Source organism: Sphaerodactylus townsendi, linkage group LG15 (assembly GCF_021028975.2).
Source record: "Sphaerodactylus townsendi isolate TG3544 linkage group LG15, MPM_Stown_v2.3, whole genome shotgun sequence".
NCBI classification, from domain to species: domain Eukaryota; kingdom Metazoa; phylum Chordata; class Lepidosauria; order Squamata; family Sphaerodactylidae; genus Sphaerodactylus; species Sphaerodactylus townsendi.
Window position 1 is genome coordinate 24,211,395 of NC_059439.1, and position 22,931 is coordinate 24,234,325.

The following is a 22,931-nucleotide window of genomic DNA, read 5'->3' on the forward strand; positions in this document are numbered from 1 at the left end:
GACCTTTTGGCCCAGCCAATAGATTAAAATCAGAGGACATGTGAAAACATAACAGTCGACTTATACAAAAATATAATGAAATTAAAGTCCATTATAAAATCTATTAATAAATAACATTAGCTTCAGGCATTATTACGGTCCTCATCACACAGTCAAACTCTTTGTTTTAATAAGGAACTACGCTTGTTGTGTACCAATATGCAGAATTTAGCCTTTCCTTCTGTGAAATGGCAGAAACCACGATCTTCTAATAGCATTCTTGTAGAATTTGTATCGGAGTTATCTATGTAAGGATATACATAATGAGTTAACAATGGTTGGATCAACAGCTTTCTTTGACCTGCATGTAACTTGCAATGCAGTAAGATATGTGACAGTGAGTCCTCACTTCCCCTGAGCCACACACACACAGGTTCTCCTGTGCTTTGGAATGTTGGGAATGGTACATCAGATTAGCTGACGGGAAGGCATAGAAGCGAGGCCTAGAAAAAGCCCATGTCAAGCTTCTTGCTGATGTTATTACAGATAGATAAGGTGCAGCTGAAATACCTATCCATGATTTTAATTAGTTTACTTATAGAACAGGTATCAGGGGACATTCTGTTTTGATCTCAATGTCAGTAAGATGTTGGTGGACCATACCCATTGCTCTGCTACTTCCAATCTCCAAAAGTTGCATTGGATCAAGACCACACTGTCTAAGTTTTGATATAATCTTTTCTAGCCATCCAGGGTAGGGTGTTGCTGGCAATAATGAAGGCATTAATCCCTGGGGACAGGAAAGCCAGTATTTGATGGTTAATTTCCAAAAGATGGTCTCAACTTTGGCCATCCCTGCTTCTTGCCTTAATACCACATTGGCTGTACATTTCGGTGTATTAAAATCTGCAATTTTGATGTGGATGGTTTTTGCTGTGATATATAAAAACATTTAGTTGTGAGAATCGGGATGTGATAGTAATCAGCAACATACTGAGAACAGGTTCAAAGCCCAACTAAGCATGAAGATAATTCAAGCTAGTCACTCTCTCTCAGCTTAACCCCATATAAAAGTTTATTGTGAAAATGAATCAGAGAAAGACAAGGCTAGGTCTGACATTTTGCATTCATTGAGGGAAGGGTGTGAAAAATATGATAGTCAGGAGTTACTGTTGTTGATCTCATGTGGGCTAGGCAAAATTCAAGTCGCTGCCTCTGTGACAATGAGCCATAATATGTGTGTTTCTGTGCATGTGTGTGAATTGTTACATGAGCTGAACGGTACAGAACTTTACCACAGAACATAGGAATATGTAATACCCAACAGTGAAGTGTTGAAATGTTATGTCTGGTACAGAAAAAAATATGGTCAAGCTACCAGAATGAAACAGTCTTTCATCCACATTATCTAGCTTGTGAAAAGGTTACCAAAATGTCTTATAAAGAAAGAAGTTTTATCCAACCAGTTTTGCTATTGGTAAAAAAAAGAAGAGGGGTCCCCTTTGACTAGACAAAAGAAAAAGAACAGTTTGGATTTATCCCATCCTTTCTCTTCTGTAAGGAGACTCAAAAGGACTTACAAACCCCTTCCCTTCCTCTCCCCACAACCGACACCTTGTGACATAGGTGGTTCTGAAGAACTGACTAGCCCAAGGTCACCCAGCAGGCTTTGTGTGGAGGGGCAGATAAACAAATCCAGTTCACCAGATTAGAGTCCATCTGCTATTAACCACTACACCACGCTGGACTTGGGATAGTAGAACTTGCATAGACGAAAGCCACATAGGGTGCCATAAGGAAGAAAAGTGGGTGATACCAAATGAAAAAAGCTAGCTGGATCAACCCCAGTATCTTGCCATTAAGATCTAGTTGGTCTAATAGTCTAGCTCAGGAATAGGGAACCTGCGGCTCTCCAGATGTTCAGGAACTACAATTCCCATCAGCCCCTACCAGCATGGCCAATTGGCCATGCTGACAGAAACAGTTCCTGGCTATCTGGAGTTCGCCTAGTCTAGCTGCTGAATTGGCCTTCATATTACAAGAACATGGACATGTTTTCATTATTTCTCCATGAAACGTATTATGCTTTTTTCCTTCACCTCCTCATTCCAAATGTTAACTACTTGTAGCTCTCGTATGGTCCTGCTCCGGTGATGCATGATACAACCCCAGGCTTTTCCTATTTCCAGATGGCCCCCAATGAAGCCCATCAGTACAAGGGGATTGTCCAGTTGCTTCTGCATTTTGAGTGGAAATGGGTTGGAATTATTGCTGTGGATGATGATCATGGAGAGAGGTTTGTGAGGAACCTGCTTCCAGAGTTTTCCCTCAATGGAATCTGCTGTGCTTTCATAGAAAAGATTCCTCAAGTAACATTTCTTAATCTACATATTGGTGATGTGTTGGTAAAAGGAGTGAGAATATATGAACTTATGATGACCAGTCAAACCAATGTATTGGTCTGTTTTGGAGATACAGAGTCTACTGTAAAACTTAGATGTTCGATGTATCTATCACGTCTGTATTTTATGTCAACACAGCCAAAAGATAAAGTGTGGATTATGACTGGCCAGATGGATTTCACATCCTATTTTTTTCAAAGGAGTTGGGATCGACAAGACTTCCATGGTGCTCTGTGCCTCACGAGCCACACAAATGAACTAGTAGGATTCCAACAATTTATTCAGAGCAGAAATCCCATCCGGACAAAGGATGACGGCTTCATCTGGGACTTCTGGGAACAAGCATTCCTGTGTCAGTTTTATGACTCACTATTAGGGAGGAAGTTTGTCGAAAACTGCACTGGGGATGAGAAGCTGGATAACCTTCCTGGAGACGTGTTCGAAATGAGCATGACTGGCCACAGTTACAGCATTTACAATGCTGTGTTTGCCGTGGCACATGCTTTTCATGCCTTTTATGAATCTCTTTACAAATGCAGAAAATGGGTGGGTGGAAAGACACGAAAGCCTCTGGAATCACAGCCCTGGCAGGTAATTTCAAGGAAATTTCAAGGGAGAAGCATTTGCGGGCAGATGGTGTAGACCAGGGGTAGGGAACCTGCAGCTCTCCAGATGTTCAGGAACTACAATTCCCATCAGCCCCTACCAGCATGGCCAATTGGCCATGTAGTTGTAGTTCCTGAACATCTGGAGAGCCGCAGGTTCCCTACCCCTGGTGTAGACCCTTCCCCGGCAAATAAACACAACAAGGACTTGGAAATAGATTGGGCTATTTATTAATTACAAACATTACACTCAAGAAGCTGGGAGTCAAACGGATTGCAACATCAGCAGATCAGCACCGTTGCTGACCCGACCATGCTGTCCCCAATCCCTATTGGGGTGTTGGCAAGAAGCCGGGAGCCACCGGGGTGGATACCCTTGGTGTCAACCCTTCCTGCTGGGGTGGCGGGCACCAACTAAGCCTACCGGCTTGCTTACCAGCCCGCCCCGCCCCCAGGCCCTTCCTTAAGGGCACCAACCATGGAGAAGACCGGCCGCCCGGCTCGGCTTCTCCCCACAGATGTTGCGATTCCGTTGCCAACCAAACAAAAGTACAAGTATACCAATAAAACCATTTGCAACATGTCAACCATTAACAATTGTAACTAGGGAGGGAGGGTGGGTGGGTCACGTCGCTCTTGAGCCTTGGCTAGCCAAGAAGGCCAAGGCTCGGGGCGTGGCACTTATAAGTGCTCTGCTGTTCCCGCCTTTGCAGCTTGGGCCAATCATTGCAGCTCCCTGCAACTGCGCCCTCAGAGCTGGCTGCCCCATTCCTTTTGCCTCATGCTGCTCACCTCTGCCGCAATGGCTGCCACTGGTGACTCGATGGCTGCTATTTCCATAAGTAGAAATACAGCAAACTCTCTCTCCACCACTTATGAAGTTTACTGTTTTAAAATGGGACTGTATCAGTCTACAGGGTCATCATGATAAAGCAGAAGAGGAGAGAACCATGTATGCCACCTTAAAGTCCTTGGAGACCAGCAGTGAATAAACATGTATTGTCTATCCAGCAGTTCTTTTTTGCTTCCTTCTTAACAGTACTTCCATAAAACTGGAAGCAAAGAATAGAAATAACAAAGAGAAAAAATAGAATCCCTAAGTCTCTTGAAATAGATATACATGACTTCTGTAATAAGTTGGTGCTCTGAACTGAACCTACACCATACCAAACATCTTTAAAGCCATTTCACTTAGGCTGATTCCGCATGGGCCAAAAACAGTGGTGTGAAAACGGTGTGAAAACAGTATAAACCCTTTTACACCGGCCCCTTCCGCACACGCAAAATAATGCGTTTTCAAACCACTTTCGCAACTGTTTGCAAGTGGATTTTGCCATTCCGCACAGCTTCAAAGAGCACTGAAAGCAGTTTGAAAGTGCATTACTCTGCATGTGCGGAATGAGCCACCGTTTTAAACCCTTTTACATCATTCTCACACTGTTTTCACACCGCAGTTTTTGGCCCATGTGGAATGAGCCTTTGAAACCAGAATTTTCCTGCAGAACTCTTAAATATAGACCTCTTTGAATTTCATGACATGCCTGTGTTTTCTTTGCTAATCTAGCTCCACTATTTTCTGAGAAATGTGAGGTTTAACAACAATGCTGGGGAAACAGTTTCCTTTGATCCCAATGGAGAATTAGTAACCGCATATGACATCATCAACTGGGTCGCTTTCCCAAACCAATCCTTTCATAAAGTGAAAGTTGGAAAGATTGATGCCAAGGCAGCTCCAGACCAAGTATTCTCGATTAATGAAGATGCCATCACGTGGTGTAGCAGATTTAACAAGGTAGGCTCCCAGTGTGATTAATGAGGAAAATCTCAGTAGTTTGAACGAAGGGCAAAATAGACAGAATGTATAAATGCATGGAAGAGTGCCCTGTTGCCTGGGATTCAGCAATTTTTTTAGTTGATGAAAAAGATAGGAAGGGACCTTATTGAAAATCCCTTTGATCAAGTTGTGCTGGAGACCTGCTTTGACAAAAGCTAAGTAGGAGAGGGGCTAAAGTAAGAAGAAGAATTGGGTAAGGCTGAGGAGAGAAAAAACTATGTTGACCCATCCCATGTAGTTTAATTGCCCTGGAGTGGGGAATAAATATGGTGAAATTTAGAACTTGGAAAATAAAGTTTTGGGGAAACTTACCTAGTCTTATCTTTACCCAGCATTTCCCCCCAAGATATTACCTGTTTTAAACATGATTTAACCATAAGCAAAAGCATTGGGAATTTTCACTGGGGATAGACTGGGCTGTTAGCTGTCCTTTGTAGAGGTCTATAATGCCAGGTAGCATTGGGCTAAATGGAACTGGGTTTGATTCCCAGCTCTGCCGCCTGAGCTGTGGAGGCTTATCTGGGAAATTCAGATTAGCCTGTACACTCCCACACATGCCAGCTGGGTGGCCTTGGGCTAGTCACAGCTTCTTGGAGCTCTCTCAGCCCCACCTACCTCACAGGGTATTTGTTGTGAGGGGGGAAGGGCAAGGAGATTGTAAGCCCCTTTGAGTCTCCTGCAGGAGAGAAAGGGGGGATATAAATCCAAACTCTTCTTCTTCTTCTTCTTCTTCTTCTTCTTTTAAAATGCTAAATAATAGCATATAGATTCTTTGCACCTAAGCCCCTTCAAAAACTGACATTTTGGTTTGAGAAATATCCAACTGAAGGAACACTTCTTAAAGTAACCATTTATGACAGTTTGAGAACTGTCTAATAATAGGATTATAATGCCATATGGGATAAAAACATAGAAAACTAAGGATAAATAAATAGGATAAAATTGAATGGACAATTATTACACACTCTGTCATTTATGGTTTTGGTTCAAGTGGATATCCTCCCATACAACATGAATACAATACTGGGTCCAAGAATGAAGTGAACTAGTTTGGGGCACTTAATATCATTGCTTTATCATTTTCTTCCAGGCGGCAAAACATCCCAAGAATATTGGCTGCCCTGCTTAGGAAAGTACCAGCATACTATTGAATACAAACTGCTATTTGGAATCATCCAGTAACATTGTCTTTCTTTCCATTGTGGATCAGGTACTGCCTACTTCTTTGTGCTCTAACTTTTGCCATCCAGGATTTAGCAAAGAAAGGAGAGAGGGGGAGCCATTTTGCTGCTATGACTGCATTCCATGCCCTGAAGGCAAGATTTCCAATCAGAAAGGTAAGAAGTGGTTTGTGATGAGGTACATGTATGCCAAATTCCTGCACAAATCAGGATATGGATTACAGGAGCAACTCACACCATTTCTAAATGGAACTAGTTATGGCAGAAACAATCAAAGGCTGATTCCGCATGGGCCAAAAAACAGTGGTGTGAAAATGGTGTGAAAACAGTATAAACCCTTTTACATCATTTTAAACCCTTTTACACCATTTTCACACTGCTGTTTTTGGCCCATGCGGAATCAGCCCAAGATTAGGCCTGTATGACAGGATCAAAACTCACTAAGGCTCATTCCGCACATGCAGAATAATGCACTTTCAAACTGCTTTCAGTGGTCTTTGAAGCTGTGCAGAATGGCAAAATCCACTTGCAAACAGTTGTGAAAGTGGTTTGAAAATGCATTATTTTGCGTGTGCGGAATGAGCCTAAGATCATATGAAGAAGATGAACAGAGATTCTATTCTGAACTAATTTGAAGGCAGCCCCCCCTTCTTGACCAAATTAACTAAAATATTTGTTTTTCTTTGTGCAATATGAAGCATAGTTGGAAGGAGGGGAGTTGAACAATTTCAGTTTTATTAGGATTGTAGGGTGTACCCACACTACAAATTCAATGTGGTTTAATAGCCATTCCCTTTCTTCAGGAAACCGCAGGGAGGAAAGGAATTCATCTATTTAAAATAGAAAGAACCAGTTTTATACACACACCAACACAAGCAAGCAAAACTCCCAGCCTCTTGAAATATCCTTTGGAAACATTTTCTGGTCTCATCAAGACAGATTTTAAGATTTTTTCACTTTTCCTTTTGATTAGTTTACTTTTTTTTGCATATTCATGGAGGATATCCAATTGCATAGAGATACGTACCATGTTTGCAAGTGGCTTAGGCTGATCCATATAGGAGCCAACTAATTTACTATTAGAACTTTTTTTTAAAAAAAAGAAAGAAAACGATACCAACATAAAACAATATTCTGCTCCTGTGTTTGCTGAGGAGGGAGGGCTACACATTAAAACAAATAAAATAAACTGTTGGTAGATACTGTATGGAAACTCCATTATGCTTCTCAGTTTAGATACTGTGATTGCATCAACACAGAAAGAATTCTCACATTGCATGTATCTATAACTTCACTGTTTGCAATGTGGCATCATTGTAACATTGGCTGATTCCGCATGGGCCAAAAAAGTGGTGTGAAAATGGTGTGAAAACAGTATAAACCCTTTTACACTGTTTTAAACCCTTTTACACCATTTTCACACTGTTTTCACACTGCTGTTTTTGGCCCATGCGGAATGAGCCATTGCTAGATATGAGTTTTGTTATGGAATTTGAGAATCAACTGAAACAGCAACTCTTTCTCTTTGCTTTGCAGATATGGACGTCTGTGTCACTTGCAGTCTGGAATTTTATTCCAGTGCAGATCAAACACAGTGCATTCCCAAAGTCATAACCTTCCTGTCCTACGAAGAACCTTTAGGCATCTCCTTAGTCATTGTCTCTCTTTCTTTTTCTTTGATCACAGCATCTATTCTAGCAACCTTTGTGGAATATCATGACACACCCATAGTCAAAGCCAACAATAAGAACCTCACCTACACTCTCCTCACATTCCTCTTGCTCTGTTTTCTTTCTTCATTGCTTTTTATTGGTCAACCAGGGAAGGTGACTTGTCTCCTCCGTCAAACTATTTTTGGCATCATCTTCTCAGGGGCTATTTCTTGCGTGTTGGCAAAAACCATCACAGTGGTCTTGGCATTTGTGGCTACCAAGCCAGGAAGCAGAATAAAGAAATGGGTGGGGAACAGATTGGCCAACTCTGTAGTTCTTTCCTGCTCCCTTATCCAAGGAGGTATTTGTTCTGTGTGGCTGGCAACCTCTCCTCCTTTTGCAGATATTGACATGAACTCAAAGACCAAAGAAATTATAGTTGAGTGTAATGAATCATCACCCACCATGTTTTACTGTGTTTTGGGCTACCTAGGCTTTCTGGCCATGTTCAGTTTCATGGTGGCTTTCCTTGCCAGGAAGTTACCTGACAGTTTCAATGAAGCCAAGTTTATCACGTTCAGCATGTTGATGTTCTGCAGTGTTTGGTTGACCTTTATTCCAACCTATCTTAGCACCAAAGGAAAATTGATGGTAGCTGTGGAAATCTTCTCCATCTTGGTATCTGCAGGTGGCTTGCTAGTTTGCCTCTTTTTCCCCAAATGCTACATGGTTTGCTTGAAATACAAGAGCTGGAAATCAAGAGAACGCACTTGACAGTTAAAGGAAACATAGGCCGCTTCGCGCCGCGGCCCATTTATGACGCTGACCTGGAAACAAAAGCGCGCAGGCATAGGCCGTCGCTTAGACAGGCGCCCGCTGCTGCAATGCAGCAGTGGCGACCTGACACTTCTTCCATCCGCCCAGGGCAGTGCAGTCAAGCAGCTTCTAAAACAACAACCCTTTAAAGGTTGTTGTTAGAGGGAACGTGCTTCATGCTGCGCTAACGCAAGCCCGGTAAACGCTGTTCCGCCCTCCCACTTCGCGGTGTCCTCCAGCCTCTGCATTAGCCTGCCGGTATTAGCCCAGCCCCACGCCATCCTCCTGACCTTCAGGAGTCGGAGGGCGGCGTCGACGAACTGCAATGGCGCCCGGAAGAACAAACTCGATCTTGAACACCGCCTGTGAGGGAGAATCTTGCGCGACCTCCGGAAGCTTCTCCGTTCGCGCTTGCGTACAGCGAACTTCTTTACGCCGCCTCGCTCTTGGCGTGGGTATAGAAAACTGTCTTGGAAATGGCCATAGAGAATTCAATTGTCTTTTCTCATTTTCTCATACGACTGGATGCCAATGTAGCATTATTGCTTGCTGTTTTAATGGGGTTTTATTGTAACTATTGTTTTATTGTGTTGTTCGCTGCCCAGAGCCCTTCAGGGGAGGGGCGGTATATAAAACCAATTATAAATAAATAAATAAATAAATTTTCTCATTTAACATGTGTTTTCTCATTTAACATGTACTTAATTATTTATACACTTGTAGTAAAATTATTCAAAAGTAACTGGTAACTAGCATCAGGATGATGGTGGGTGCCCAAGGGAATTGGAGAATCCTGGTACAGATTAGCTCCGCAACATCCCTATGCTGCTTACAAAGGAAGCAAAGGTTTCCTTGTGCAAAGTGAGGAAAATGTAGGCAGCACAAAGAGGGTGGAACAAGTCCCCTTTGTTACCAAACAAAGGAGTTTTAAGAACTATCCAAGCCTTTGTGGTATAGAACTAACAACCCAATCCAGTGTGTGAAGAGGCTCTGGACAGCACTGCTCACCTCCAAGGGGCTTCCATGTGGTACAAGGAAGAAAAAGAAAAAGAAAAAAAGCCTGGTTGCCTGGACAACTACCATAGTGCTTAATGGAATTATGTTTCAGGTGATGTAACTTAGAAAGCCCTGGCCATGGTGTCCCTGGCCCAAGCTCAGGTAGAACCCAACTAAAGTCAGCACCAAACCTTAGGAATGCCCCAGCCCCCTCACCATGCCAGCATCTGATTGGACACCAGTGTTCCTCTGTGGCTGCACCCACTTCTGGTTTTCACTGCCGTCAAGCTAATGGGTGCCTGGCCATTGGCATCTTTCCTTCTCTGCTGGCAGAGGAACCCTTTGTATCAGTAGAGGGTGCAAACGCATTGGCACAATCCAGAACTACACCACAGCCCATCCCCCATCCCCTTGGGCTGCCCAAATATATGAGACCCACAGTAGAATTGCACCTCATCCATGGAAATATGTCAGGTGATTTTGGGCCAGTCACACCCTCTCACTATTACTTGTATTGCAGTGTTGTAGTCGTGATGACAAAATGGAGGACAAGAAAACAATATAAGCCACCCTGCTGGGTCCAGTAGGGAGAAAGGCAGAGAGTGACTTTAGTTAGAAATCTAATTTTGCCTACATCTCACCAACAAAAATATATTGATGCAACTCTTTTAGCAGGAGGAAAAGCAGCTCGTTTAGAATTCAAACTACTATTAAATACCTTGAGCATAGCAATCTATGAGGTTGGTGAGTGGAGAGAGTCAGCGGGAGAAAGCTGACATAGTAAACTGAGAATTTTTGTTAGGGCTCATGACAAAATTACTAAGATGCCAAGTTGCAGAAGTGACATGTTCCTTAAAAGAAGGTGGGAAATCACAGAGGATACCACGAGGCAAAATGTTAAAATGCACGTTGAAAGGACAAAATTTGCCCCAGATAAGCCATTTGGTATTGGTGGGGACCAAACTGGCCATCTCCCTTATTCTCTCCTGCTCCCTCATTCAAGCAGGCATTTGTACTGTGTGGATGGACACCTGTCCCCCTTTTCCAGATATTGATATGCATTCAATGTCTGAAGACATTATCTTGAAATGTAATGAGGGGTCTGCAAGTATGTTTTACTGTGTCCTGTGCTACTTGGGTTGCCTGTCAATTGTCAGTTTCACCATGGCTTTCCTAGCAAGAAAGTTCCCTGACAGTTTCAATGAAGCCAAGCTGATTGCCTTCAGCATGTTGGTGTTCGGCAGTGTTTGGTTATCTTTTGTGCCAACCTATCTGAGTACAAAGGGGAAGTACAAGGTTGCTGTGGAGATCTTCTCTATCTTAGCCTCCAGTGCTGACTGCTGGTTTGCATCTTCCTCCTTAAATGCTATATTATTACTCTGAGGCCTGAACTGAACAACAGGGAGCATCTAATGAACAGAAAAGTTAAATAACTAAAATGTATGCAGAAGATTAAATTAATGCAGCTTTGACAATAAAATACAATGAAAAGGGATACTTGATTGGGAATTGCTCTCTCTCAAATAGGTCTGTAGCAAGAGGGCATCCCTGAAAAGCCAGGGGCATGGAGAGGTAAAGGAGCCTGTGTCCTGGCTTATCTGGGGGAAGACTAGGAAAATCTCCAGCCTGTTGGTAGCCCCCAGGTATGGCCTAAAATCCAATCAGTGGGTCAGTGGTTACTGCAAAGTAGTTTATAAAAAGTGAGGGAGTGCCCTTAAGCTTACAGTAAGTCTGAAGGTCAGGAGAGGAAGAGGCCAGGCCAGGAATCTGGGGAAGGATCAGTTTATTGGGGTAAACTGAATAGCTGTGGTAAGGGTGGCCAGAGTTTGAGGGTGTGAAATTGTAGGTTATTGGCAGGGATTAATGGCATAACTATCCCCCTGGGCAGCAAGGAAGGAGAACAGGTGTATCACTGTGGAAATAAAGGCTACATTAAGACACGTTTGCATGCATTTGAGCTCTTTGGTCTGGTAAGCCTCAATCCATAGCATCCTTACCTCTTCCTGAGAGCCAGCATGGTGGAGAAGATGGTATGACCCACCTAGATACAGGCACTCCAGATGTTATCAGCCACTTCCAGCATGCTGGAAGGGGCTGATGGGAATTGTAGTCCAAAACATCTGGAGTGCCAAAGGTTCGCCACCACTGGTATAGGGGTTAAGAGTGGCAAAGTGCTATCTGAAGAATAGCGTTTGATTTTCCACTCCTCTGCATGAAGCTTGCTGGGTCACCTTGGGACATTCACAGTTCTCTCAGAGCTCTCTCAGCCCATGTGGAGTCAAGCAGTGGGAAACAACCTCCAACAGTCCCTTGCCTTGAAAACCCTACGTGGTTGCCACCGCATCATGCATGAAAGGGTTTATTTTGTTTGCAGAAGTGGAGTATGAAGACAAGAAGCAATATCTCCCCCGACATATCCTCTCTGCATGGCTGTGTCTCCAAAGGAACTATGATAATGAAAATCTTAATTGATTTTAGAATGGAAAATCTTGCCTTTTCATTCCTTTACTTGCCTGAAATTTGAAAGGCTAGATCATTACAGCAAGGAATACAAGTCTTGAGAATGTCATCCCTATTAGGTTGTCTTGTGCATAGGGAAGTTACTGGAGGAAAGGAATCTCCACTCAATACAGTAAAATTTCTTCCCTCAGTGAATGGAAAAGGATAACGGGAGTTATATTTGCCTGGGTGACAAAGATACTGAATGGATATGGGAAGGGGGAAGAAGTTGATGTGTTTGTGAAATCAATTATGCTTTTTCTCTTTGCATGCCCTTAGCTGTCCTAATAAACAGTGAAGTTTTTATTCAAATTTGACATAGTTCTTTTCTCAGTGGTTCTATGGAGAACTCTCAGCTTGGAAAGCAATTATCTCCTCAGTAATTGTCAAAATGGCTATGATTAATTCCGTTGTTTCTCAGAGCCTCAAACACCTTGTCCAGTTTCTTCTAGCACACGGGCCAGGACAGTATAGGTTGATATAAACACAGCCTACTATGATAATCAAACTGAGTGTTGGCTGCTAGGTACAGACGGGCTTTTGTCATTCAGATCTCGGATATTTGAAATGAAAGCACTGGATCCAGGCAACTTTTTTCTTCAGTCCCTCCAGCTTCTCCTTCTCAATAGAGCCCCCATTCTGCACAGCATTTGTCCAGGAAAATTCCATGTTTCCTATAGGGGTGGTCAGAGAGGACTCTTCCTTTTTTTTTCACTAGACAAAGAGTTGATTCATAGTGTTCAGAAAAAAATAATTGAGATGACTCCAATCCTATGTCTAAATGAAAGATTTACACTCAGGGTGGTATTATTCCTTACACTCTTTTGGGTGATTTTGCCACACACAGTGTGCAATGTTGATATTGCTAAGTGTACCTCTGTGGCTGCTTCTCTCCATGTTCTTCATAAATATTATCAACAAGGAGATCTTTCTATTGGTGGCATAGTTTCTCAGATTATCATCGATGCAGAAATAATGACCTTCAAAGACCAGCCCAACAGCTCACCAAATAACATGCCCCTGTAAGCAGGAATTGGGTTTTTCCCTTATAATAGTTAAGTGAGATGGTGTCGGGGACAGGGGGCGTTTAGAGCAGTGGTACTCACTCAGTGGCTCAGGAGAGCCCCATTTATAATTACTGTCAACCAAAATGGGCACATTTATTTTGATCTACAGCATGAAGCCTGCACCTCAGAGAGGCATCTTACCCATTCCTCCAGCAGTAGCTAGTTCAAGGTGGGAACCAATTACCAACCATAAGCCCCATTGGGCAAGGGTCTTGGCTGCTTTCCTGAAACAGGGGTAGGCACCACATTAATGAACAGTGTTCAGAAGAGCCACGGGTGGCATGTCAAAGGGACACATGTGTCTCCTGAGCTACTGAGTATCACTGGTATATAGGTAAGCCATAACCACTTTCAAATAATTGTACTTAGTGTAAAATATCTTTATAATTCTTGTAGTAGTTTGCTGACCAAGAACTATCAGCATGTTTTGGCCCTGGCCTTTGCTGTGAGGGAGATCAACGAAAACCATCAGGTCTTACCAAACATCTCCCTAGGATTCAATATCTATGAAAACTATTTCAGCGCAAGCTGGACCTATCAGGCCACCATGCAACTTCTCTCCTCATTGGCCAGGCTGATCCCTAACTACAAGTGCGACAAGCAGACAGACCTGATAGCAGTCATTGGAGGACTTGAACCTGAAACGTCCTTCTACATGGCAACCATGTTGCATATCTACAGCATCCCACAGGTAGGATCTGTGTGTGGCAGGGATGAAGATGGACATTTAATAATGGGGGTTCACCTTTATTTTTATGCATTCACTAATTTGTATGAAATTTAAATGGAAAGCGTTGTCATTATTTCTCAGTCTAGGTTTGCGTGTCAGTTCATGTTACTTAAAATGTTATGGAATTCATTTAACTGCTCTTCCTAAAGGCTGGTTTCCACACGTATGCTCATCCCATAATTAAAAGTAGTACCTTGTATTGGAAATGCAAAAACTTTCACATTGTTGTATGTCCTTGATTGGAAATCATTGACGAACAATGCAATCCTATGCAGAATTACTCCAATCTAATTCCATTGATTCAGTGGGCTTAGACTGGAGAAACTGTGTGTACTGTTAATTAGGATATATTCCTCATTATTGTTTGGCAGTATGTGTCTTTTGGGTCATTTTTTCCTTGTTGCTATCAAATCACAGCTGACTTATAATGACTTTGGGGTGTTTTCAAAGCAAGAAACATGCGGGCTTGGTTTGCCATTGTTTGCTTCTATGTCAAGACCCTGAATTTCCTTGGTTGGTCTCCCAGGCAAACACTAACTAGGGCCAACCTTGCTTTGCTTTTAAGATCTTACAAGAATGGGTGAACCCAGGCTATCCGGGTCAGGGCAATACCAAGATACAAAATATATGAAAAAAAATACTATCTGTTCCTAATTATATCAAAGAAGGAAAATATTGTGAATAAATGCTCATAAATTACCCAGTCATAGGTATCAAAAGGATATGTGATTACCAGTTGTAAGTTGAAAATTGTATTTTTACATGTATGGTTATACACATACATTCACATATCCAGTGTAATATTTTTGGGAGCTCAAGGACTTCTGCTCTCATAGTATGACTTCCTGTGGGAAAGGGGAACTTTCCTACAAGAATACAAATGCCTCCGGAAATTCTGCTCCCGGCAGAAAAGGATGCACAGGCCAATAATTTTGGGCTATCGTGGAAAGTGAGAGAGACACTTACAGAAAGGACAGAGACACTTGCAGAAATGGAATACTGGATTATGTTTTCTTTAGCATATATAAGATGCATATGGTAACTACAAATGTTTCTACCAAGGTTGTACACCTGTTTCTGGGCGGTATACCTGCTGAACTCACATCTGTGTACAAAATTCATTTTTAAATGCATTCTGTTCAATTCAATTCAAAAACCTTTATTAGGCATCAAGAGAAAATACAGATAAAACTGTGCAGTAGTATGATCCAGAGTTTGACAGAGTAAAACAACTACTCATAGTTCATACATTCCAAACTTAAAGAAAATAAGTAAATAAAAGGCGAGCCGGAGTCTTATTTCACAATATCAAGCAGGAACTTGGCCACCATTTTCAGCTGCCTGGGATCCTCATTGTTCAAGAGGCGGTTCAATTTGGAATATGGAGGGCATAGGTAAGTCGGTGTTGAAAAAAACAAACTAGGTCTGAGATCTATGAATTTTGGGCAGACTAATAGAACATGCTCCAATGATTCCTCAGAGGTTGAGCAATATGGACATGTACGCTTTTCCTTTGAGTATGCCGTGAATCTCTCCGGGGAAAAGGTAAGAGGGAATGTGTTTGTTCTTGCTCTGGTGAATAACCACCTAGACTTAGGGTCGAGCAAGATGTTTAAGTAAGCAGCTGTCCTGCAGGTCCCGGGCATGATTTCAAAGTGAAGGGGGGAAAACAGGCTCCTTGCTTTGCTAACTAGGAGTTGATGTTCCTGGTCGAATAGCCGTTCCTTGATACGGTGGCGCAGATCACTGGGGGGAAGCATAAGGAGCTGGTCCCAAGTGAAACCCAGGGAGGAGATCTTAAGCTTGATGTGGGCCCACCAGGCAGATGACTGGAGTTTGTGGAGGGAGCAGTGAATGAGGCTGTTAGGATCACTGAAAAAACAAAGCCGGATCCAGAATTTAAGGGTGATCCACCATGCCCTTGTTTCCAAGAGATGTTGTCCTGCCTCTAGGCAGAGGGCCGCGTAGGGTACACAGTGGGGGACCCCGAAAAGCTTGTATAAAAATTTCAATTGTATAAATGCATTCTGTTTTCTCTTTCTCTGTATTTTCTTTCTCTGCCTTCCCCAACGTTAATTCCTTTTTAGCTCACCTATGGCCCTGTTTCAGTAATGAATGAACAGTTTCCAGGCCTTTCTGTCTACCAGATGGTCCCCAATGAAGCCCATCAGTTCAAAGGGATTCTCCGTTTAATTCTGCATTTTGGGTGGACCTGGATTGGAATCATAGCTGTCAATAATGACAGTGGCGAAAGGGCTGTGCAAACAATACTTCCCATGCTTTCTCAACATGGCATCTGTCTGGCTTTCGCGGAAAAAATCCTGCAAATGCATTCATTGAATGATTTCATTGAAATGGCAGAAGAGGGGGTAAAAATTTATGAGCATGTAATGGATAGTAAAGCCAACACAATGGTCTTTTTTGGAGACATTCAGACTTTTATATATATAAGATGGATCATAAAACTACCTGAAATGGAGCTTACAACAGCAAGGTCTAAAGGTAATGTCTGCATTTTGACTGCCTCAATGGATTTTGTATCCCTTTCTTATCAGAGGAGTTGGGATTTACAAACCAACCATGATTTTCTATCATTCTCATTTCACACAAATGAGCTACCAGGATTCCAGCAATTTCTTCAATCTAGAAATCCCATCTGGGTCAAGGAAGACGGCTTTCTTCAGGACTTCTGGGAATATGCATTCTTGTGCCAGTTCTCTGATTCACTTTCGGGGAAGAAGTTTGATGACAGCTGCACTGGGAAGGAGAAGCTGGAGAGCCTTCCTGGACATGTTTTTGAAATGAGCATAACTTCTCATAGCTATAGTATCTACAATGCTGTCTATACCCTGGCACATGCTTGGCATAACATGTATACATCTGGTTACAAACACAAAGAAATGAGGCATGGAAAAAGACATCTGCCTTTGACGCAGCAGCCATGGCAGGTAACTTTTCAAGTTGATTTATTTATTTTATTACCATATTTATATACCGCCCCATCCCCTGAGGGCTTTGGGCAGTGCTTTCTTTATGTGGGCAAGAGCTACATTTAGGGACACAATCATATGTTCAGCAATCTCTGCCTACATGAATGTTTCATACACATTCTTCCTCAGATTCTTCCACCTCCATATAAGCTTTTGCCTAGGAATTCCGGCTTTCAACTTGGCGAACTCAGTAATTCCGCATCAATGTGTATTTTTTCAGTGTTATGCTTCCACTGAATTTTGTGTTGGGTAGGGTAATTTGGAAATGAATGAATTCATGGGTTGAGTTTGAGGCAACAAAGATGGATTGAGCAGAATAAGTGAACAAAAACTCGTGATGAACAGAAACAAACCTAGGCTATTTTTTCCAGTGATTGTATGACAATGGTGACAGCAAAGCAGGAATGCTTCTTGACTCACTGTTGCCTTAAGGAAAACCATTAAACTAAACCATTTCAAGTAGTGAGGGGATTTTGTGGTATGACTCCTCATTCTGTATACACTTTTAATTCTAAAGATTGTTGCTAGGCATTGCATGCATAACATTACTTGCACCCCTGTTAAAGTTAAACTATTTTGTATTAGAAGATTATGGTTTTGTAAGTGATCCTGGGCCTGCAAAGGAAGGAAGGAAGGAAGGAAGGAAGGAAGGAAGGAAGGAAGGAAGGAAGGAAGGAAGGAAGGAAGGAAGGAAGGAAGGAAGGAAGGAAGGAAGGAAGGAAGGAAGGAAGGAAGGAAGGAAGGAAGGAAGGAAGGAAGGGTAAATTAAATACATTAAAACAAAAGTCCCTTTCAAAATGCACACAATTATGTTTCTAATGGGACTAGCCATCCAATCTCTCCATAAAAATTTCCTTAAAAACTGATTTATAATAATATTTTCTCGCAGACCTCTTAAAAATGGAAGCCAATCTCATCTTTGTTTTCTTCTACTTAGCTCCACCACTTCCTTAAGAGTGTGATGTTTAACACCAGTACTGAAGAGAAGGTTTTCCTTCAGTCCAATGGGGAATTAGTAACTGGATATGATATAATAAATTGGATAGTTTTCCCAAATAAATCATTTCTTAGAGTAAAAGTTGGGAGAATGGATCCCCAGATGCCTCCAGATGAAGCATTTGCAATTAATGAAGAATTAATTGTATGGCACAACCAGGTAGGATGTGAACGAAGTTGATTTATTGTTCCTGTTACTGCTGTTGCATTTGTAGGCCCACCCTTCCCCTTGTGGGCTCAGGGTGGCTCCATGATAAAATGATACAGTAAGATATGATGGGAGTGAATATGTGTTATATATTGTTATATATTGTTTTCAATGTGTTGCAGATTTTATGCAACATATGTAATTTATTGATTTGGTATTTAGTTTCTCATGGTTTTGTTATATTACATTGGTTTGTCTATTTGATCTGTTGTGATGTATTGGTTTTATGCTTAAGACCCTTTGGTCATACAAGCTTAATATAGTAAAAGGAAAGGAAAGCTGCAGCGTACTATCCAACTGGCAAAATTTCCCAGCAATGTTATCCACCATAGGGGAAAAAACCAAACTCTGGTCAGTACAAACTCTTGCCTGGAATTTATTCTTTAATATTCTTTTCCCCTCAACTTTGGTTCAGACAGTGCCTATATCTGTGTGTACTGACAATTGCTACCCAGGATTTAGCAAACAGAAGAGAGAAGGGGAGCCATTTTGCTGCTATGACTGCATTCCCTGTTCTGAAGGGAAAATTTCCAATCAGAAAGGTAAGTGATATAATATGCAGAGCTGTTGTTCCTTAGAACTAATTGGAGTCCTCTGGGTTCCCATTCTATGGGTCTGCCATGCAATTAAAAACCAAATGCATATCTGGGACTTGGGGCTTAGTTGCATTTTCCCCATCTTTTGACCAAAGCAAAAAAATATCTCAGGCAAGGAATAGCACTCCCACAATGTTCTCTCTGGAAGAAAACACTTGCTAAAAACATGAGCAACATTAAACAAAAATAAAAGTGAACTAGATGGGAGTGAGAAAGGAGAAATAGATAGGAAGATGGAGCTTTTTTGGTCTTGAAGGGGGAAAAATCAATTACTAGTTAGAAAGTTAAAGGTCAGGAACTTAATGTTAGCATTCTCAAAATTGCTGCCAGTTGCATAATGAGGTCAAGCTACAGATTAGAGTTTCAATGTGTGGATAAGAAAGTGGTGCTGAGGGGAAGGGTTTAGATTTGGTAGGCACTGAACAACTTTCTGGGAATGACTGAGGTAGTACAGGCTTCCCCGTACTTCCAGGATTCATACCCCACCTTTCTCTCCTGTAAGGAGACTCAAGGTGGCTTACAAACTCCTTTCCCTTCCTCTCCCCACAACAGACACTTTGTAAGGTAGATGGGGCTGAGACAGTTCTGAAGAACTGTGAGCAGCTCAAGGTAACCCAGCAGGAATGTTGGTGAGCGGAAACACATCTGGTTCACCAGATAAGCCTCTCCCACTCAGGTGGAGGAGTGGGGAATAAAACCTAGTTCTTCAGATTGGAGTTCACCTGCTCTTAACCACTACACCATGCTGGCCCTCACTAACTAAACTAATTCCAGGAGGAAAACCAACAGAGCTGGAGAGCCTCCAGTCTGGAAGTATTCAATCCAAAGGGACCAATGCTCAGGGTAATATTGGTAGGAGCACAAGTATGAGTAGCATCATGAAGAAAGGTCAGGGGCATAGGCAAGAAGGTTGAGGGAGAGGAGGATTCATGGGAGAAAACATGTTATAGGTGTCTGCAAAGAGCTTCTGAGTCAAGAGTTCGAGTTGGAGTATTCTGTGCTAAATGACAATTTAGATATAGTGGGTGTCGCAGGGCAAATCAATAGGATACAGTCAACCCTCGAGATAAGCTGCAAATATACAATGAGAAAACATGTTGTGGAAGAGATTATTGCACTGAGTATCAAAGAGGGACAAAGTCAAATAACCTAGAAAACATTAGGGGAATTTAATTATCAGAAGAATTATAGACGGGCATACTAGGTCCTAGTATGCCACTCAAAAATGAGTCTGTATTACACTACATCATACTATGGTAGCTCAGGGAAGTTCTGAAACCCCTTTTGTTTTGTAAAAGAGAAATCTGTTCCATCCTCCTTATCTATGCTGCTTAAGTGGCTCTCCTCTATTTTATCTATACAACAAACCTGTGAGGTGGACCTGACAGAGAGTGGGTGACTGGCCCTTCATCAGCCAACAAACTTCCATGGCAGAGGGCCATCAATTTGTGCCTGCAGCATTAAAACTCTTTAACACCAAGGTGGCCCAGCAATTATTATATGGAGTCCCACTTTGGATAGGCTCCTGGTCCAACACAGCTGAGCGAGTACAATCTCGCTTTTTATTTAAACTTTTGGGCATGCCTCACTGCATGCCTTATGCCACCCTGTGCCTCGAAACTGGGCAACATCTCTTAAAGACAAGAGCATGGCTTGCCACGCTCAAATATTGGCTGCGCATCTGTTTCAAATCAAGCGATGTAAAGTCTTCCTTTGTCATATATAATGCCCTCAAGACTTCTTGTCACTCGGAATGGTGGGGCATTATAGAAACAAAAATTAACAAATTAGGCTATTCTTTGGATTATCTGGCCATGCTACCATCTAAAGAGACTTTCCCGCTTCTGAGGAGAAGGCTGTTTGACCAGGAACATCAGATCCTACTCGAAAAGGCTTCCAGGACTTGCTCTCCTTTAGCTCTAGGTATCACCTACACTGGTAATAAGGGGGCTCAATACCTGCACCAGATAACCGTACTCAGGTTCAGAGGAGCAATGATGTTGGCCCGTTGCAATGCCCTTCCATCAGCCGTATCGACAGGGAGATTCACTAAAATCCCTTACCACCGAAGGCTATGCATATGCAACGGGAACTGTGTAGACTCTATAGATCATATTCTACTTTATTGTCCACTTTACACAGGACCCAGAGTCAAATACCTGTCACCTCTGCTACTCAAAAAAGAGTATGCATCTGACTTGCAAAAGATTACCTTTCTGTTGGACAGCTCCAGTAGTGATGCAAACGATGCAGCCACCAAATTTTTGGATTTGTATATAAAACAGCGCTTTAGGAGCAAATCCTGAACATCAGCCTTCTCTACCTGTCCATTTATTTTAGCTTCCCTCTACTTGGTTAAGTGGATCTCTGTATATAATGTTGTTATGCCAATAAAGGTTCTTTGTTTGTTGTTGATTTTAGTCTAACCACTAGACCATGCAGGCTTTGATAGGCCAGGGAAACTGCTGAACACGCTCTGTAAGGCTTTGTTCCAAACTATCTCGTATTTCTAGACATAGGAAGACCTGTGTGATGTAAGGAAACCAAATGCTGAATTTCTCTCCATCTCTCTCTCTCCCCCCACCCCCCTCTGTCACACAGACATGGATGACTGTGTCATTTGCAGAGAAGATCTCTATCCCAACATGGAACAAAATCAGTGTGTTCCAAAAGAAATAACCTTCTTGTCATACAAAGAGCCCTTGGGGATTACTTTAGCTGTTGTTGCTGTTTCATTTTCATTCACTACAGCTGTGATTCTAAGAACATTTATGAGGCATCATGACACTCCCCTTGTCAAAGCCAACAACCGGACCCTTACCTACACTCTTCTGATTTCCCTTCTGTTCTGCTTCCTTGCTTCTTTGCTGTTCGTTGGCCAACCTGAGAAGATAATCTGTCTCTTACGGCAAAGTACTTTTGGCTTTGTATTCTCAGTGGCCATCTCTTGTGTACTGGCCAAAACAGTCACCGTGGTTACGGCTTTCATGGCCACCAAGCCAGGATCCAGGATAAGGAAGTGGTTGGGGATGAGACTGGCTATCTGCATGGTTCTTTCCTGCACCCTTGTTCAAGGAGGCATTTGTGGTGTGTGGCTGGCAACCTCTCCTCCATTTCCTGATTCTGACGTGCATTCCATGACTAAAGAAATTGTTCTGGGATGTAATGATGGATCACCTATCATGTTCTACTGCATGCTGGGCTACATGAGCTTCCTGGCCTGTGTTAGCTTCATCGTTGCTTTCCTTGCCAGAAAGTTACCTGACACCTTTAATGAAGCCAAATTCATCAGCTTCAGCATGCTGGTATTCTGCAGTGTTTGGGTATCCTTTGTTCCAACCTACTTGAGCAGTAAGGGAAAATACATGGTAGCCATGGAGGTCTTCTGTATCATAGTCTCCAGTGCTGGGGTGTTGGGGTGCATCTTTTTCCCAAAATGTTATATTATTCTGTTGAGGCCTGAGCTAAACCACAGGAAACAGCTAATAAAGATAAAGAAATGAGGAATCTGTCTCCCTTTTTTATAGTGATGCAAAAAAACCCAATTAGGCTCATCTGGGTTATTTAAACCACGTTGCTTTGGCCCCTTCCGCACATGCAAAATAATGTGTTTTCAAACCACTTTCACAACTGTTTGCAAGTGGATTTTGCCATTCCGCACAGCTTCAAAGAGCACTGAAAGCAGTTTGAAAGTGCATTATTCTGCATGTGCGGAGTGAGCCTTTGAGTGGTTGTTTACCACAGTGACAAACCAGTCTTCCTTCAAGAAGTAGGATTTTTTAAAAAACTTAACATAAAGGAATACATATTAATATACACAGCGCGCCCAGACCTATTTGCCTCCGAATGGTATCAACTTCTCAAATCAAAAATTTACTCAATAGGTTTATTACTGGAAGATCTCTGTATGCTGACACCCAGAGATATTTTCCAAACCTTGAAAAGTAGACTTCTAGAACAGGAATATCATATCTTGTTGGGGCAAGCAAATAAATCATGCTCACCCCTCTCTGTTGGAATAATACCGGAACAGGGGCACATAGCCAAATATCTTGAATTATTAACTGAACCCCAACAGAGATGGATTATCACAAGGGCCAGATCCAATATCTTCCCATCAGCCATTCCCATCAGCCATTACTTATCCATCCCTCTCCAGGATCGGGTTTGTCCACACTGTAAAAATCAAGTGGAGACTCTTCCTCACATTATTCTTGACTGTCCAAGATATGTGAGCATTAGGAATTTCTCCCCCAGGCTGGCCCTAGACAAATCTGAAAGTGACTCTGACTGTTCTGTTGTGGAGCTTCTGTTAAAAACAACACAGGATATCTTCATCGCTCTTGGAAAAAGCGCTTAACATTTCTTTTACAAGTGACA

At 42.3% G+C, this 22,931-nt stretch overlaps 2 protein-coding genes across 2 annotated transcripts; both read left to right on the forward strand.

The window, feature by feature from the left end:
• Window positions 1-2,132: 2,132 nt before the first annotated feature.
• LOC125444234 (vomeronasal type-2 receptor 26-like) lies at window positions 2,133-10,898 on the forward strand. Its single transcript, XM_048516666.1, has 5 exons — window positions 2,133-2,972; window positions 4,551-4,778; window positions 6,031-6,157; window positions 7,538-8,369; window positions 10,826-10,898. The coding sequence occupies exons 1-5, from the start codon at window positions 2,133-2,135 to the stop codon at window positions 10,896-10,898; spliced, it is 2,100 nt and encodes a 699-aa protein (XP_048372623.1).
• A 131-nt stretch (window positions 10,899-11,029) lies between these two features.
• Window positions 11,030-22,054, forward strand: LOC125444235 (vomeronasal type-2 receptor 26-like). The gene is made up of 6 exons (XM_048516667.1): window positions 11,030-11,037; window positions 13,428-13,722; window positions 15,849-16,709; window positions 17,689-17,907; window positions 18,371-18,497; window positions 21,153-22,054. Exons 1-6 carry the CDS (start codon window positions 11,030-11,032, stop codon window positions 22,052-22,054), a joined length of 2,412 nt encoding a protein of 803 aa, XP_048372624.1.
• The last annotated feature ends 877 nt before the right edge of the window (window positions 22,055-22,931 follow it).